Source organism: Parasteatoda tepidariorum, chromosome 4 (assembly GCF_982258835.1).
Source record: "Parasteatoda tepidariorum strain Cologne lab strain chromosome 4, Ptep-v5.0, whole genome shotgun sequence".
Taxonomy (NCBI): Eukaryota; Metazoa; Arthropoda; class Arachnida; order Araneae; family Theridiidae; genus Parasteatoda; species Parasteatoda tepidariorum.
Window position 1 is genome coordinate 87,611,324 of NC_141758.1, and position 17,702 is coordinate 87,629,025.

Consider the following 17,702-nt stretch of genomic DNA (forward strand, 5'->3'; position numbering starts at 1 on the left):
CATGGGTTATAGTACCCTTGCCGTCAGGCTAACCGTGGGGGGTTCTCGTGGTTTTCCTCTCCATGTAACGCAAATGCGGGTTAGCTCCATCAAAAAGTCCTCCACGAAGGCAAATTTCTCCCGGTAACTCGATGCTGGAGTTCCCTTGTCTTCTAGATTGGTTTCAAAATTACAAAGCTACGGAGTTGAACATTAGTAGTCGTAAACCCATAAAATTGGGTGGGCTGTTGGTTATATTAAAAAAAGTCCTGAATCAAGCATTGGGACAAACTAGTTTTCCTTGAAGAATTTTTTGTGAGAACTAACCCGCATGTGTGTTACATGGGGAGGAAAACCATGAAAAATTCATGACTTAACCGGTGGCAAAGAGATTCTGTCCCATATTCCGTCTACCACTGTGAATAATTTGCGTCAGCGCTGTGGGAGTAGAATTCGTATCAACCAGCCACCACTGGGATTCGAACTTGAATCAAATCATTGGAAGGCGAACGCTCTATCCCTTGAGCCACCGCGGCTCGTGTCCATTAATTAAATAAAATTTCGGAAAAAGAACCTACTATGTTATTCAACTAGTTAATTAATTTTAGCAAAGCAATGCAAATCAAAATGGTAGCCGTACGGCTTTTATTCGGTGAAGCCTTTCTTTCACTAGGGAAAGACTTGAAAATTGCATATGCAATAGTTTCAATTAAGTTTGAGTTGAAATTGAGCAAAATTTTGGAAACTTTCGTGTTTAACTTTCTCTTATTTAAAAAAAAAAATTTAGTTTCCGGAATATATGCCAATATGTACAGAAGTATGACTTGCTTTTTTTATGTTTTACAAATTTTAGCAAGAATGACAAAAAATAAAATAGAATCCTCTCCCAAAATTCTAGCAAATTATTTTTGTAAAGAAAATGCAATAAAATAATTCTTCGTCTGTAAAAAAATTTAATTTGATATTCGCAGTTTATAAACAATCGGTAAGTACGATATCAGTGATAATCTACAGCTTAAAAACAATTGGTAAAAATTAGCCGATTAGCCGACGTGCAAAATGTAGATGACAATCTTAACACACAACTAATGTCTTAACTCACAGAGCAGACTGTATAGTTGCTTAAATATTCAAATTTCGAATTCCTGTCACGCAGATATACATTTGGTATATCATTTTAAAGTTTAACAACGCGCATATGGAGAGGGGGGAAGGTAAACAATTTTCCCAGTGATATTGAGCTTTTTACAAATTTCAAGTCACCTGTCCGCAGCAAACGATTTTTTCACGGGAAATTTTTTTTTTTTTTTTTTTCCTTTCAAACGAAAACAAACTTAAGTTCCATATTACATTTTGAAACTGAAATGATATATTATAATATTTTGTAAGACTATAATTGTATAAAATTTAACTGCTTAGAACGTGTTCAATTCAAATTATGCCCGTGTACAAACCATCGTTTTTCTTCAACAAATCTTTTTTTCAAACATTTACTTAGGCACCAATTGCTCCGAAGCCTCATTTTGTTATGAAAAAATAAAAATAATCATAATAAAAACACTCCCTCCTTCCTTATTCTTCCTGTGTAATCCTATTAAATGTTCTCGCACAGTTGGTTCAGAAATCATCAAAAAGAAAAGAACACCCCATCTTCTTCAAAGAGTCATCCAACTTCGTGTAGTTATTAAAGAGGTCTCGCTTTGTCGAGCATGCCTGATTTGGACAGAGCACTCACCAAGGATTTAGATCGGTGATAAGCTTTTCTTGTAAGCTTGATGTGTGTGCTCCTAGGAATTATTTTTGTTTTCTCTAGTAAATGGGTTGAGTTTTATGATGGCTTTTGTTATTTTTTGTTATAACTTTTTAGTTTTCCTTAAAGTTATCACTATTTTTTTAAAGTTTTTAATGAACCCTGGAAGGATGTGTCGAGTTGAGATGTCATTTTTAAAGTAGTGTCAGTGTGAAACTGGTAGCTCTAATCTAAATTTGTCTCCAAACCTTAAAGAAAGTAACATTCCGTATTTTTATTTTCTGTAAAAAGCTAAAATTAGCTTTCGATTTCAGTACAACTAATCGTTTATTACTTATGAAAAATCAGTTAGCCAAAATAGTTTTCATTATATGTTTCATTTCAATAAACAACAAAATTAAAAATTAGAAAACGATTCCATATAATCGTTTTATCTATAAAAAAAAATAATGTTCTTCGCTTACAATATTTATTATATATCTTTAAAAAAAAAATTTAAAAAATGGGCCTTTATTTTTGCCCAACTTACAATAAACTTTTGATTACAATTAATTTTGTCTACGAAATAAAACCCAAAAATATATCTTAAGTATGAGATTTTATTTTATAAAACAACTAAAGGTTAAAATTAAAAAATATGAAAACGATTCAAAAACGCGGCTCTTAATATATTTTTTACCTTAAAAAAATAAACACTTATTTTATTGATCGTCGAAATGCATATCGAAAAACCTTCTAAATTCATACTTGTTCTACGGCAAAAATGTGCAAAATATGTAAGCTAATTATTTACCTTATTGAAAATTCCTGAAATAAACAATATTCTTAATTTAATCTTACTATGCATCTGCTTTTCTGTAAAATCGATGTAATTCATTGATAGATATTTATAAATGATAAGAAATTTATCATGAAAACGAGATTTAAAAATATATTTCTTTCCTGCTCAAATCGAAAAAGTCAAAACTAAATATAAATTATTCTTTTTCGCTCGATGTTGGAAAAAAATTTTAAGCGACACCGCCCTTTTAATATATAACGATGCAAATTATTTTTTTAAAAAAAAGTTTTAATTATTAACTTTAAAAAATTTTGAGTCATTAGTGAATGACGAAATAGCTTACTGGACAAAGTAAAAGCCCAAGACAATATTATTTATGAATGGCAAAATAGTTAATATATCTTTTATGTCGAAATTTTCTTGAATTGGAACAATTGTCTACCTACGACGTTAAGATCATTAAAATATAAGTCTACTTGCGTTGTTTTAGATAAAAAAAGATAACTTTTGTTATCAGTTTGATTTATATCTGAATTAAGAGACGTTTTTTCCCCTATTACTGAAAGAACTTTGCTTAAGGTCTCGATTCAAAGTTTCAGAGAAAATAAATCTTTTTTGTTCTCCGTTTAGTTTCCTATTTAAGTGCCTTTATTTTCTCTGCATGCTGGACAGAAAGAAAAAAAAAACTGAGTGTTCGTATAGTGAATACGGTTTTGTTTTAATTGGTATGGTATTTTAAGTATTCCGGTCTACATAAGGATTTCGCATCCGTTTTTTATCGTTCGCTATAAATAATTGTTTTTTGTCTTGTGCCTCTTTCTTTGTAATTCCCTTTACCAATGACATGTTTGTTTATATTTTACAAGTATCGAGATTTTATCTCTTCTTTTATAAAGGATCTTAATTTTTATCTTATCGAGTCCTGAATATTTTAATTCTGAGACCCAGAATCTAGTTTATTGGACTACATTTTGCATAATTCTATCACTTAAAAAATATTTTTAAATTATTTAACAGTTAAATGTAACAAGCTATATATCTGTTGGCATTAATTAATTTTACTTCCGTTGATAATAATTCAGTTGTAGGAATAGGAGTTAAAAATTATTTGAAATGTTCGAAGTTTGCATCTTTTCTAGACAGTTTTATGGCAAATAAATGTCAGATATTTTTTTAGTGAAAACTTCATTTTCTACAATTATTTAAAACTCGGGCTTCGAGAGAATGCAGAGTTTGTAATTATATACATAAAAAAAAAAAAAAAAAAATTCTGTTATGTGATTTAAACCAAATTTTTTTTCTTATTTTTTTAAAAATACTATTAAAAATTTAGTTACATTTTGTAAATATAATTTATAACTGAAATGTTATTAAAAAAATAAACCATAACCAGGGGTCTGTTTAGAAGAAATTTGGGTCCGTTAACGGACCCTTCACAAAATACTTTTCATAAAAACGGACCCTTCACAAAATATTTTAACTTAAAAACGGACCCTTCACAAAATGATTTTTCTTTTAATCGGACCCTTCACAAATTTGTTTATCTTCATTATTGTTTTTTTTAATCGAATAAAACCTTCCCAGGGCAGAAAACAGGAAAGATGGATGTAAACGAATAAGTTTTGTCTTCGGCACACGATTCTTCCGAAATGAATATTCTGCATTTAGCAGTATAGGATAAATACCAAATATTTGCATGTTGCATCTGTAGTTTAGAAGCAGCAATTGCTGTTTATTTTTGAAAATTTAATTTTTTTTTAAAATTATAATTTTACAGTTCTGAGCATAATCTCGTATCTCTTTACAATTTAAAAACTGCTTGAAAAAAATTTTGCAATAACCGAACCCTATTTGCACAAATTCATAAAAGCAGGACTCTGATTGAAAGAATGTGACTTAACGTTTATTTTATATTCACAAATTACGACTAATTTTTTCACAATTTTACAAAAACGGGCCTTTTACGAAATGTCTGGACAGGCCCCTGTACTTTGAATTTTGAAATATTTTTTACTTTATAACGGGACAGAATGTCATCACAATGGAAATGACTAAATTTGCAGGAAAAACTATCAGTTATGTGACGGTAATATATTCGGGTATAAATAATATCAGGTACATAAATCTGCTTTAGTAATTTATATTCCCTCCTCCTATGAAAATTTATCACTTCGCCCTCTTTCAGAATATATGTTAACTGTGCAAATATTTAAAGAATAAATAAGAATTATTGTATGGATTGTAATATATTAAAGATTATGTAAATTTCCACGCGTGTTTAGGTGGAAAAAAAAGCTCTAGTTTATTTTTGTTCAAGGACTTACTGATTAAAATCTGTAGCATCTAAGAACAAAAGACTCCAATCAGCGCATTGTTCGATATTACTCTATTCTCTTAATCGGGCTATCAATCTTCAATTAATATTCTGATCATTCTCTATTCTCTCCTTATGACCGCTCTGATAGCTTTCATCCTAATACCTTAATCGGACCGACAATAAAACCCATTGTAAAATAATGGCTTCCATTTGTAAGTTGTTCTAAAAAGAGTATTTTCAACCCTTTTAAAATGTCCTCTCTGATATTAAAGAAGTGTTTGTGATAGCGTAATAAATAATATGCGTTTTCATGTTTGTAAATTTTATATGTTTTTATGAGGATTTTAATGGGGGTTAAATGTTTTAGAAAATATAGTTTCTATTCCGTGGAATTCTTTGACTCAATTAGCCTGTGATGTTTTGGGGGTCATTTAAATATTACCTAAGCAACTGAGAACGTTTCACGGTTTTTTGCTATTTAGAAAGGCGACTTATATTATGCGATTAATTCTTACGTGATATGCTAAAGTTCTGTATTCGAAGAATCCCTCTTTAATTGAGGAATTACATTTTCGAGAAGAAGAAAAAAACACATAAAAATAAGGTACGGTCTCGAATCACTGGTGTTTTTTGCCTCACATTGCACCATTTCTAAAATGAGTGAAAATATAAACGATAATAACCCCCCAAATCCACGAAACAATGATAATTTGAAACGTAGCTCACCGGCAGACGATCTGTGAAGATGCAAAATATATTTATTTTAACTAACTGAACTAAATTTTAAGTGCATAGAAAACGGTACAGTTGGGACAAAAAGCTCATATAAAGTTTCAATGTGTTTTAAACGAAAAGCTATTTTCAAGTCTTCATATGATTTAAAAGTCAGAAGATATTGTTGCTTATTCATAAAATTATTAATTGCCTTTTTGTTTAAATAAGCATTAAATATATTTGAAACTTGCATAATTGGGCATTGTTGACTTTTGCGTACTTAATTCTGTGCCGAGGTATTGAAATATCTTTTTATAATTTATTATAACAGAAAAAATTAATAATAATGAGTAAACTTATTGATTTTTTAATTTCATTGCCCTAAGCACTTAAAATTTTTGAAAACTATGAATTTAATAGCTCATACACATCGCAGAACAATAAAATAGTTCAAGCATGATATTTACACTCTTTTCACCGTAAGCATCAACAACTAAATACTTGTTTTCTAAAGAGTCAATAAATTAGCTCCATCATTCAAAACAACTAATCATCTCAATTCGGAAAAAATCCATCCCGATTAAAACTAGGGATGCGAACTTCCCTTCTAAACATAAGAAAAACCTTGAACTTCTAGGTCACTATCATCTCTCTTTATCCTCATCTTCTATGGAAGATGATGGGATTCAATCGCCTCGCACCGTCGGCTGTACATCCTCAGCTCCGAGTATCGCTACATGATTAATTTTTTTTTCTTTAAATTTTATTTTTAATAACTATGATGTATTTGTGATGCGAACCGAAGAACATTTTCGGTGAAATAAATTCACGCCTCGCGAGTTTTGTGTGTCGTCCTTTGCGAAGCTTAATTTGCGGAGATGACTGGATCTCACGTTTTGAGCCGAGTTACTGGCACAGTTCCGGCGTGTCGGTGGAAAAGTTAATAGTGCATTTTTGCGATAGTTTTCAACATTTTACACTGTGCTTAGACCCTCATTCAAACTCGAAAAGAGAGTGAATGATGGTTTTTATCAAAATGATGAAAGACACTTTTATGTTGCGAAAAGTCGTCTGTCGTTTTCGATGCTATCGTTTTGAATAATTAAGATTTCGAATAATTCGAATTAGATTTTGAAGAATTAGAAAGTGTAGAGAATGAATAATATCTTTTATCAAAATGAATGACATTTTTATGTAGCGGAACGCGACTTATCGTTCTTTTGCTATCATTTTAAAGAATTAAACTGCGTGGAACGAATTTTAAAATGCTAACTGTTTAAAATTGGTAATTAGAAAACGATTTTGGAAACATTATTTTTATAAATCGTTTGCTTAAAGAAAAAGATTTATTCTAATTTTAAAGCATGCAGTTTATATATTTTTTTTTAAATAAGGCAAAGAACATGAAAGGCCTTTTGGAATCACAAATCGTTGTGCCATCAAAATTATTCTACAGCAATGATTTACTAGTTATGTAAAATGTAAAGCTTATTTTAAACGTCTATCAGTTATAAATTGAACACTCATATTAATCAATATAAAGTCTTTTTTTTTTAAATAATAAATTAGCAGAAAATGTTACTGAAATCTTGCCTGTTTATTGGAATGATCCAAAAATAAAAACAAGCATCCCACAAGTTCGTAACTGATAATAAAATCTGGAGAAAAAGAATACGATTAGTTAAATTTTATCTATCTAGTTTTTACTAATTGTACATTTTAAACCACATTTTTACACTCAATAAGTTTTCATGTAATGAATTGAATATAGAATATCATATGCATAATTTCGATATTCCTAACTAATAATTCGTTATTGCCGCTTTCAAAATACATTCGTTTTGCTTTAATCAAAGTTTCTCTGCCTTAAAATAGATAATTCTATTATTTTAATTTTGTGTGAATCATATGAACGTTTTTCTTCTACATTGCATTGTATGTTGATACTATATTTGGTTAATTAAAATTAAATAATTAAAAGAAATCGGGTGTCATTTAACTGTCCTAAAATAATGTTTTAAATGAAGCACGAGAGTTACCAAACTTTAAAAATAAGCTTTATATGTATTTTTATAAGGATTGCAAATCATATTGTATAGGTTTGGGGGGAAGAAGGTATTTCCAAAAAAATTATGAGTTTATTTGATTTCAATCAAATAGTAGGCTTTTTGCACGCACTACTGACGAGCAAATTTAAATTGTTGGAGGTAGTTTCTAAAATTATTTTGTTACCAAAACCCAAATTCATACGGTAAACAGCATAAATACCACCCCACCCCCAAGAAAATGTAACATTGGCGTTATTTGTCTAGACTAAATTTATTTTTCAATTTTTTAAATATTTTTGGCATTAAAATTATTCATTAATAGAAAAAAATAAGTATCGTTTTCTAATGGTAAAAGACTTATTTAACAGAGTTTTTGAATTATTAATAACTTAAAAATGTAAAAATAGCCGTTTTCGGGCTATCTGTAAGGGCTAAATATACAGCCAAAAGGTTTTGGTCTTCAATGTTTACAAGTATCTTGAATATTTGTTCCATTTGTCACTAGGAAAGACTATTCTTTAATGGCAAAATTTAGGCAAAACGCTTAAATGCCAAAAAAATTGCTATATTTGAGCTTTTAACCACATTTACATAAAAATAAATGTTTTTTTTTTTTCTTCCTCCTTTTTCTTAACAAAAGAATTTGTACTGTAATCATACATGGTGTAAATATTCTATTTTTATTTCTGATAAATACCTTTCTCATTCCATTGCATCATAAAAATAACCATCTCACCTGTCATCCGAAATACATATTTTGCTCATCATTCTTCACTACTACACCGAATTCGTTCATTGGCACCAAATTAGCTTCGGGCTCTTTTTTCCCGTCATCTTCGCGTGACCATTTATCCTGTCCGTGGCTGTAGCAATAGCACCAAACGATGCGTTGACAGTTTTCCTTTTTTATTCTTCTTGGACGAGATGCTCCTTTTGATTCGCAAATGGGCCTCTTTCGGTATTTTTCTGGGTGTTTAGAAAGAGAAAATGTCTCTTTATTTTTTTTGATGAATAGAAAAAAAGAGGGGGAAATCACGAGAGCGTTACCGAATGAAATCGTTTTTCCAATAATGTCTTCGGCTTTTCGGATCTGTGCATTGGTGGACATAGTAGCTCTGTGTGCTTAGGTTGTTTTCGAAGGAATTTTTGAAATATTTGTACGTTATTGTTATTGTGGTCTTATTTTGTTTGAAGATGGGGATTTACGCCCGAAATGTCATTTGGAATTGATTTATTAAGCTGAATTATTATTATTTTTTTTCATTCGTGCTTGATTCTTTAAAAAAATGGTGAGTAAATTACGTTCTATTTATGATTGATTATATTGGAATAATTTTCTGCTGTGAGCCCTTTTTTTTTTGTTGCGACTTAATACTATAATAATACTTGTAATTACTATACTTAAATAATACTTTTACACTGACATACTTAATACTACTTTTAATATATACTTAATATGTATACTTAATATGTATACTTAATATGTATAATGTATAATAATACTTTTAATATGTACTTAAATTAATAATACTACTAAAATAATACTTTTTTTAAAAATTATTTTTTTATTGAAAAAAATTGTGAGTCATTTTAGACTTAATCCTGATTAAATTAATATAGTTTTTTAATTTATTTTATAAAATTTGTTATTATCTCAGCATATCATTAGTGAAATTTCCAACTGTTTTTCTCTCTTCTGTGGTGCAGATTTAAACTGGCATTGTCATTTATTTTATTATATTATTATTTATTTTTATTGTATTTGTAGTTTAGAAGGGCATTATTTATTTTACGTTCACCTTAAAAAAAAATTCTATTTTTTTCTTCTCGTTAAAAGATAATCCATATAGTTTGATTTTTCTTTGCAAGACAAATTGCATACTTCTCACTATTCGATCGCTATTTCTTTTTAAGTGTTTCTTGGAATTTTTTTTCTATATTTTTAAAAAAAATCCGCGTACAAAACAACATACCAAAAATATTTAGAAACAATATTGAAGGAGATAAATATGATATCCAATTCAACAATCGCATTCTTGTCCTCGTCATTTAAAACTTATTTTTGAGTTCAATTGTACAAAAAAAAGAACAAAAAAATTTTTTTTTATCCTTATACATTTCTGTTTATTGAATATTATTGTGTCTGGTGCTTACTTATCTTTACCTATTTTGCACAACGAAATATGAACCATATATTTTTTTCCATTCCACGACTCTTTCAATTCCTACTATACTAGTTCACACTCTCCCTATATATATTTATATATCTTGATGAAAATTTTCAATAAATATTAAAATACTTCTTATTCATCCACTCAAGTACAAATACATTTTTTAAAACTTGTAGTGGATGACACTTGGATGTTAATACAGTTTTTTCAATATTAATTAAATTTAATTAATTAATTTTGTTTTATATGGAAGGAAAAAAAAATTCTCTTATGGAGGACATTGAGCAGGATATAAATTTAGGAATAAATACCGTCAAAGAACATAGAAATTATAGACCACCATCAGCTTCTTAAATTAGAAACTAAAAGAATAGAAAGCGATTAAATAGTAACAAACAAAAATAATAGTCCAACACCATGTATAGAAAGGAAAATTGCAGGGAAATTCGCTTTCTATTTTGCCACTTAATATTGTGATTCTGTCATATGTATATACATATTTATATTAATTGTAATTATTTAATAAGAAGTAACTAAAATAAAAAATTTCTTTGTTTGACTTAAGTAAGAATTGACTTTAATTATTTTTATATATATTACTTGTTCTATTAGGTCTAATTTAATACTCCAGTTTTTATACCTTAATATCTTTTATAGTTTGTTTCAATTACATTAAAAGCTAATGCCCTGTGCTTATTATTACTCACCAATCCTCGAAACCAGTGGTTCCCAAAAGGTGTTCTGCGGAATCAATCTTAGGGTTCCGTAGAGAGGTCATTGGGGTTCCTTGAGTTTAAATTCTTTTTTCTTATCTTTTTTGATTATTTCTTTTCTTTATTATGCCTTTTCTTTTTTTCTTTAAAGATAAAAAACAGTTGAGTTTTTAAACCTGAAACTATGTTCGTATCCTACCAATAATCTATTATTTATTTAATATTTCGAATAATTTTATGAAACTATTTTAGTAAAGTGCCAATAAAAAAAATAAAAAATTCATCAATATTTATCATCAATATAAAATAAAATAACCAAATTCAAGAATAAGGAATAATTTTACTCTGAAAACCATTCTTACAGTTTGTGAGTCCTTTTTTTAAAAAAAAACAAAAACATAATTGTGCTTAAATATCAATTTACGTGTACGTCAAAAACTACTAAATTAGAAATCATTCTTGACCTTCTAAAATAAAAACTTATTGTAAGTACTTTTGTACTTATTGTTGTATTGTTTTCGATATAACAATGAAAACATGTTTTTCTAAATTAATTCGTCCTCTTTTTTTTCTTTCTTTTTTTTTGTTGTTAGTATATTAAAAGTTGTTAATGAACTTAATTCATAAAGTCGGGGTTCCGATCATTTGGTGTTCCGTAACCGGAAAAAAAAATTGGGAATTTTCGCTCAGAACTGCTTGATCAGTCCTTTTTAGATAGCTTCGTTTACTCTTTTCACCTATCCATCCCGCTATGGGGGAAAATTACCCATACCGTAACTGTAAACCGAACGAAGTTTTGATCTGAGTTTTGTAAAAAAGGAGGCGTGCGTTTTCTTCGGAAAAAGCAACTTTGCAATTTCATTATTCCCAAAAATTACGAAATTTTAACAAAAGAAGGCGTATTTTTACAGGGGTCTGTTTAGAAGAAATTTGGGTCCGTTAACGGAACCTTCACAAAATATCTTTTCATAAAAACGGACCCTTCACAAAATAATTTATCTTTTAACCCTATGACTGTCAGGGAAATGAACAGTTTTCGTTTCATTTATTCGCACAGTATTACGTGCAAACAGTAGTCGAAAGTGGCATCTGTTTTCCACTTCCGTTCTTCCGAAAATGTCACCCTTCTCTAGCGATGCCAACTGCTCCGTCTTCTGGAATTGGTATAATAAAGTGGTAGCAAATTATGTAGTAAATTTCGTTGGAGAAGAACAGTTATACGCCTACTTTTTAATAGAGTAACCTGTAGATTGTTGCTTTAACGGTGCATTTTATATGTTACTTATAGTTTTTTATATTTAGTGGTGAAAAAATGGGTGAAATGCTAAACTGAAAGTGACTTGACTTTCGCCATCACTAGGAAATACTATCTTACAAAGCGGAGCAAGTTGGCATCTCTGGATGCGGTAGATAGCTCGCCTCACGTGTTTTAAAAATTTCTTAAAGTATTCGTAGTGCATATAAATAACAGTTTTTACGTACTTTTCGTTTTTAACATGTAAACATAGTCAATGCAGAATAATAATGCTGAACGAGCACAGCTCGTCAGCGCGCATTGGAGAAAAATTTCACTACGCGAGTAGTGCTCGTTACTAAACATTACGGTCAAAATCTTGCTCCCGAGCGGAACTCGTTCATTATGAGGCACGATTTGATTGCGAGCTGAACTCGTTCATAACCGTCAAAGGGTTAATCGGGCCCTTCACAAAATTGTTTATCTTCATTATCGTTTTGTTAATCGAATAAACCCTTCCCAGGAAGGGGGGGGGGAGAAAGACAGATGTAAACGAACTAAATTTTATCTTCGGCAGACGCTTCTTCCTTTATTCGTCCGAAATGAATATTCTGCGTTCAGCAGTATAGGCTTAAATACCAAATATTTCTATGTTGCATCGCTAATTTAGTAGCTGCAATTGCTGTTTATTTTTTAAAATTTAATTTTTTTATTATAATTTTATAGTGTTGAGCATAATCTTGTATGTCTTTGCAATTTAAAGACTCCCTGAAAAAGTTTTTTTGCAATAACCGACCCTATTTGCACAAATTCACAAAAGCGAACCCTGGTTGAAAGAATGTGACTTAACGTTTATTTTATATTCACAAATTACGAGTAAGTTTTTCACAATTTTACAAAAACGGACCTTTCACAAAATGTCTGGACAGACCAATGGTTTATCATTGGGCGTTAGAAATACAAAAAATAGGAATAATTAAAATATAATAGATTCCATGTTAATAGTTTTCTCTTAAGAAAGTTACCAGGTGCTTTAAAAAAATTTAAAATGTCTAAAAAAAAGTAGTGCTCTCCTATTTGAATTATATTGAATAGTATATGAATATATTATATAATTATTTGAATTATATTTAAGAACCTTATTGCTGACTATCGCTCGCAAACTCTTGGAAATGCTTGCACAATTTTTTTTCATAGGTGAAATTAGCTTCTCGCTAATTTCACCTATCATGAAATTTATATAAAATATGAGTATGTTTAAAAATTCTGAATAAAATTATAATTGCGCATATGTTTTTAATTAGAACTTTAAAAAATCCATACTTTAAAGTGATGAAACTTGCTTTACCTCAGTCAATGAAAACACTAATTCAGTGTTTTAGTTGCTAGTTTTTTGTGGCTTTTTCTAATGGTTAAAGTTATAATTTTAAAAAAAGAAATTAAGTTTATGTTTAAATAAGATTTTACATATTTGTCAGTTCATTATCCCAAGGCACAACTTTCTACCATGAAGTTTAAAATGTGCTAATAGAAATGAGAACAAGCATTTGATAATTTTTTTCATAGTTATTTTAGTTTTAAAATATTTATGCACTATTCTCAGTATTAAGTACTGATAGACATTAAAAAAATGGAAATTAAAATTGAAAAATTTATAAGCTACGTTTAGTTAAATTTTTACCTGGTAGTAAATACATTTAAATTGCCAAATTCAACCCTAAAGAAAATAAAATTTTAAATGACGCATGTATGTTTAAAAATTCCAATCAAAGATTTAAATTTTAAATTAATAAAAACATCTAAAAGGAAGACGCAAAAGCGATAATTTGAAGTGAAACTAATTTGAAATATAAAACTAATGTGAAATTACAAAAATATTCTGAAATTGAAAAAAAAAATTTTGCCTCTAGTTACCTAGTAAACACTCCAATAAAAAATTACATGAATATCGGCTGAATTCCTATTTTTACAAAATTCAAAACAAATAATAACATGGAGCATTTTTTATAAAATTTTCGTTGCAATGGGACTTCATGTACATTAAGTTGACTATAAAGGAGGTAATGTCAAGAGCAAGGCGAAACAGGTTTTATGGGCCCAGAAAAAAAAATTTATAACGGATCCCTTCCTCAAAGCAGAAAGTGCCCTTATTTTCATATTTTGGGAAAATTTTGAAGGTCTTTCGTACAAAATTAAAGTTTTCATGCAGATATAAAGATATCCTGTACAATTTTATTTTAAAATATTAATTAATAAACACTATAGTTTTTGTAATAAATTTTGGTTGGGCCCTCAGCAGTCCAGGGCCCTAGGACAATTGCTCCTCTCCCTTTTAAGTATGACTTTGGCCAAAAGCATAACAAAAACAGGAAGGGAAAAAAACATTTACATGGAAGGAAAATTTAATATTTCATAATCATGAACCTAATTATAAATTATTGCTTTTCCATCATGGGTTAGAACCCGCTTGCTGTCGTGCTAACCATAGAAGGTTTTTCTCTTCATGTTAATCAAATGCAGATTAGTTCCATCAAAAAATCCTTCACGGAGGCTAGTTAATCCCAAAACTTGATTTCCCATGTCTAGGTTTTTCTGAAAGGTGCCTATTTTGTGAAAATTTAGACTTAATTTGTGAAAATTATATTAAAAAATCAATACAAAAATAAAATTTTAAGAAAAAATATTTTGTGAAGGTACAGCTAAACAGTAGTAAATTTGGTCTGGACAGACCCCTGCATGTCTTCTGGTTTGGGTTCATATTTACAAAGCTACACAGTTGAACTTTGATAGCCGTAAACTCAGAATTTGGTCTGCTATTAAACACCGGTTTTAAAATAAAATTATTGCTTTAGATTTAAACGGATGTTAAACTTTGTTCTCTTAATATAATTCTTTCATTTGGTCTTATTGTTTTTAGTTAGATAAACAGACAATGTCACACCACAGTGATGATGCGATGCTGCTTGTGGGCAGCGACAGCTTCTGGGAACCTGGTAACTACAAAAGAACAACAAAAAGGATAGAGGACAGTTTTAGATTGTGTAATGATCTCATACTTTTAATTCAAGAAAGGAGTGAAATAGAAAAAACCTATGCCAAAAGTTTGCGGAACTGGTCTAAAAAGTGGAATGAGACAATAGAAAAAGGTATGAACTTGTTTATCTATATTTTTACCTGTAAATACTTTTACTCGTCAGTTTTTACTTTGTTATTTTCTCTTACTGCACCTAAAATAAAATTTGATAGGAACATTTTATTTTGCAATTGATGATGTTGATACTTATCCCTCTGATCAAATCCATGAGTTTCTTCATCCTAAACACCTCCAAAACGGACGTATGTCTCTTCAGAATGTCTTGGCTTCCATAAGTTTGTTTATCCCAAATACCTCCAAAACGGACATAGGTCTCTTCAGAATGTTGTGGCGTCCATGAGTTCGTTCATCCTAAACACCTCCAAATCCCAACTATCTCCAAAACGGACATAGGTCTCTTCAGAATATTGTGGCGTCCATAAGTTTGTTCATCCTAAACACCTCCAAATCCCAAATATCTGCAAAACGGACATAGGTCTCTTCAGAATGTTGTGGCGTCCATGAGTTCGTTCATCCTAAACACCTCCAAATCCCAAATATCTCCAAAACGGACATAGGTCTCTTCAGAATATTGTGGCGTCCATAAGTTTGTTCATCCTAAACACCTCCAAATCCCAAATATCTGCAAAACGGACATAGGTCTCTTCAGAATGTTGTGGCGTCCATGAGTTCGTTCATCCTAAACACCTCCAAATCCCAAATATCTGCAAAACGGACATAGGTCTCTTTAGAATGTTGTGGTGTCCATGAGCTCGTTCATCCTAAACACCTCCAAATCCCAAATATCTGCAAAACGGACATAGGTCTCTTCAGAATGTTGTGGCGTCCATGAGTTCGTTCATCCTAAACACCTCCAAATCCCAAATATCTCCAAAATGGACATAGGTCTCTTCAGAATGTTGTGGTGTCCATGAGCTCGTTCATCCTAAACACCTCTAAAACAAACATAGTAGGTCTATTTAGAATGTTGTCACATCCATGAGTTCGTTAATCCTAAACGGACATAGGTCTCTTCAGAATGTCTTGGCGTCCATGAGTTTATTTATCCTAAATACCTCCAAAACATGCCTATGTCTCTTCAGAGTATCGTGGCATCCATGAGTTCGTTCATCCTAAATACCTCGAAAACATACATAGGTCTCTTCAGAATATCATAGTGTACTAAGTTAACACAGTTAATCAGATGTTGCAAAATGGCTTTTGCTTTACTACATTTAGTGTAAAATGAAAATGTCTTACTGCCATGGGAAAATCTGAGAGTTTTTAAATGTCCAGTTGGCAGTCGAGTTAAAATAGATTTTGAAAGTTAATTGGAGGAATAAGAAACATGACATCTAACAACGTATTGATGTTAAAAATTTTCTTTTTGCAACCCATAACTTGAGATCCCGGATGATATGGCACTCAAAAAATCATTGTCAGCACCTAATATTTTTCTGTGTTTTATTTACTTATTGTTTAATCGACAACCAGGGCTCGAAAAACCACCCGTCCTCAGCGGTCAAAAATTCCCCGCGGGCAACAAATTTCTCGAATCCGACGTCCGCGCGGCCGGCCATTTTCCCGCTGATGTTCGTGATACATTTTCAATTTTTGTTTTCTTACAAGAGTCTAGCAGCTATAGGGGTGCTCAACCTGCGGCCCGCCAACCCTCGATGTGCGGCCCGCGGCCGCAATCTGAACAAAATGAAAAAAAAAAAAAAAATTAAATATTTGTTTTTGAAAAATAATAAAAAAATCGGTAATTTAAATTTGCACTTTTAAGTTTTTGACGCACCTCCCAATATTTTTAATACATCATTATTACGATTTACGAATTTTGATTACCACTTTTGACGATTTTCGTATGTGCCGATTCCAATGACTTTTCGGTAGTTATTGCTACCCATTTTCAAGTAGTTTCTGAAATAGCGATTTTTGAAAGTTATGAAACGCTTTATTTGTGTAAACTTCATGGAAAATCTAAATGACTTAAGATCCTTTCTTCAACAGTTATTGCTGCACATTTCCGCCCGGTTTTTGAAACTTCCATATTTTAGCTCGATATTATTACGAATCGCGAGTAAAGAATCGCTCATTTAGATAACCATATTTTGACATGGCTTATTTGTAACGATTTTATCCCAAATCAAATTATTTTTCAATCGTTATTTTAGAAATTATTGCTACACATTTCTACAAGGTTTTGAAAGTGCCGATATTTTTTATACGCTATTGCGATATTTTAATTTCAAATCCCGCATTTAAATTACATACAATATTGATGGACTTTATTTACTCCAATTTCATCTGAAATATAAAAGTATTTTGGTTATTGTTTTAGTAGCTATTACGTTTTCCCCGTGATTTAAAAAGATTATGATATTTTTAATACTATGGTTTGACAACAAGCGAGTTTTGAATCGCGCATTAAAATAATTATTTTTTACGTGCTCTGTTTGTGCCGATTTTATCATTTGCGTTGTACCGATTTTAACACGCATTTTTTAAGAGGTTTTTCGAACGTGTTTTTTCTTCTTTCCCGTTATTGCTGCATTTTTATTTGTGATTTAGAATATACCCGATATTTTCACACAATATTACAACTCGTGAAATTCGATACAGTTTTAATTTTTTTTCGTAACTTAAAAAGTAATTACGTATCTTAGCCAAATCAACACCTTCCCAGGAAAAAAAAAACGAGATGTGTTTATATTAAACGCGGTCCGTTTTGCAAAAAAAATAATTCAAAACACGGCATAATTCTTTAGTCCCATGAACACGTGCAAGTTTAACAACACACATCGAACCTATTCTTTTTGTTGTCACATGTAATTTAAAAGTCATACATCGTAATTTGTATTTACGCTATCTGAAAATTGCGCATCGCATTTCGTATTAACATTAGCGAGATTTAAAAAT

At 30.4% G+C, this 17,702-nt stretch overlaps 1 protein-coding gene across 10 annotated transcripts in view; it reads left to right on the forward strand.

Moving 5' to 3' along the window:
- LOC107454101 (protein kinase C and casein kinase substrate in neurons protein 1) overlaps positions 1 to 17,702 on the forward strand; it is a 69,015-nt gene that overhangs the window by 30,779 nt on the left and 20,534 nt on the right. For 6 of the 10 annotated variants that reach the window (XM_087161553.1, XM_043039955.3, XM_087161557.1 and 3 more), the window contains exon 2: positions 14,625 to 14,853. In XM_087161553.1, coding sequence (XP_087017679.1) covers positions 14,640 to 14,853 — 214 coding nt within the window. In that variant the 5' untranslated portion in view covers positions 14,625 to 14,639. Of the gene's footprint in view, positions 1 to 8,661; positions 8,879 to 14,624; positions 14,854 to 17,702 lie in introns of those variants that run through there. The other 4 variants (XM_071182615.2, XM_087161555.1, XM_087161556.1 and 1 more) reach the window with 2 other exon arrangements.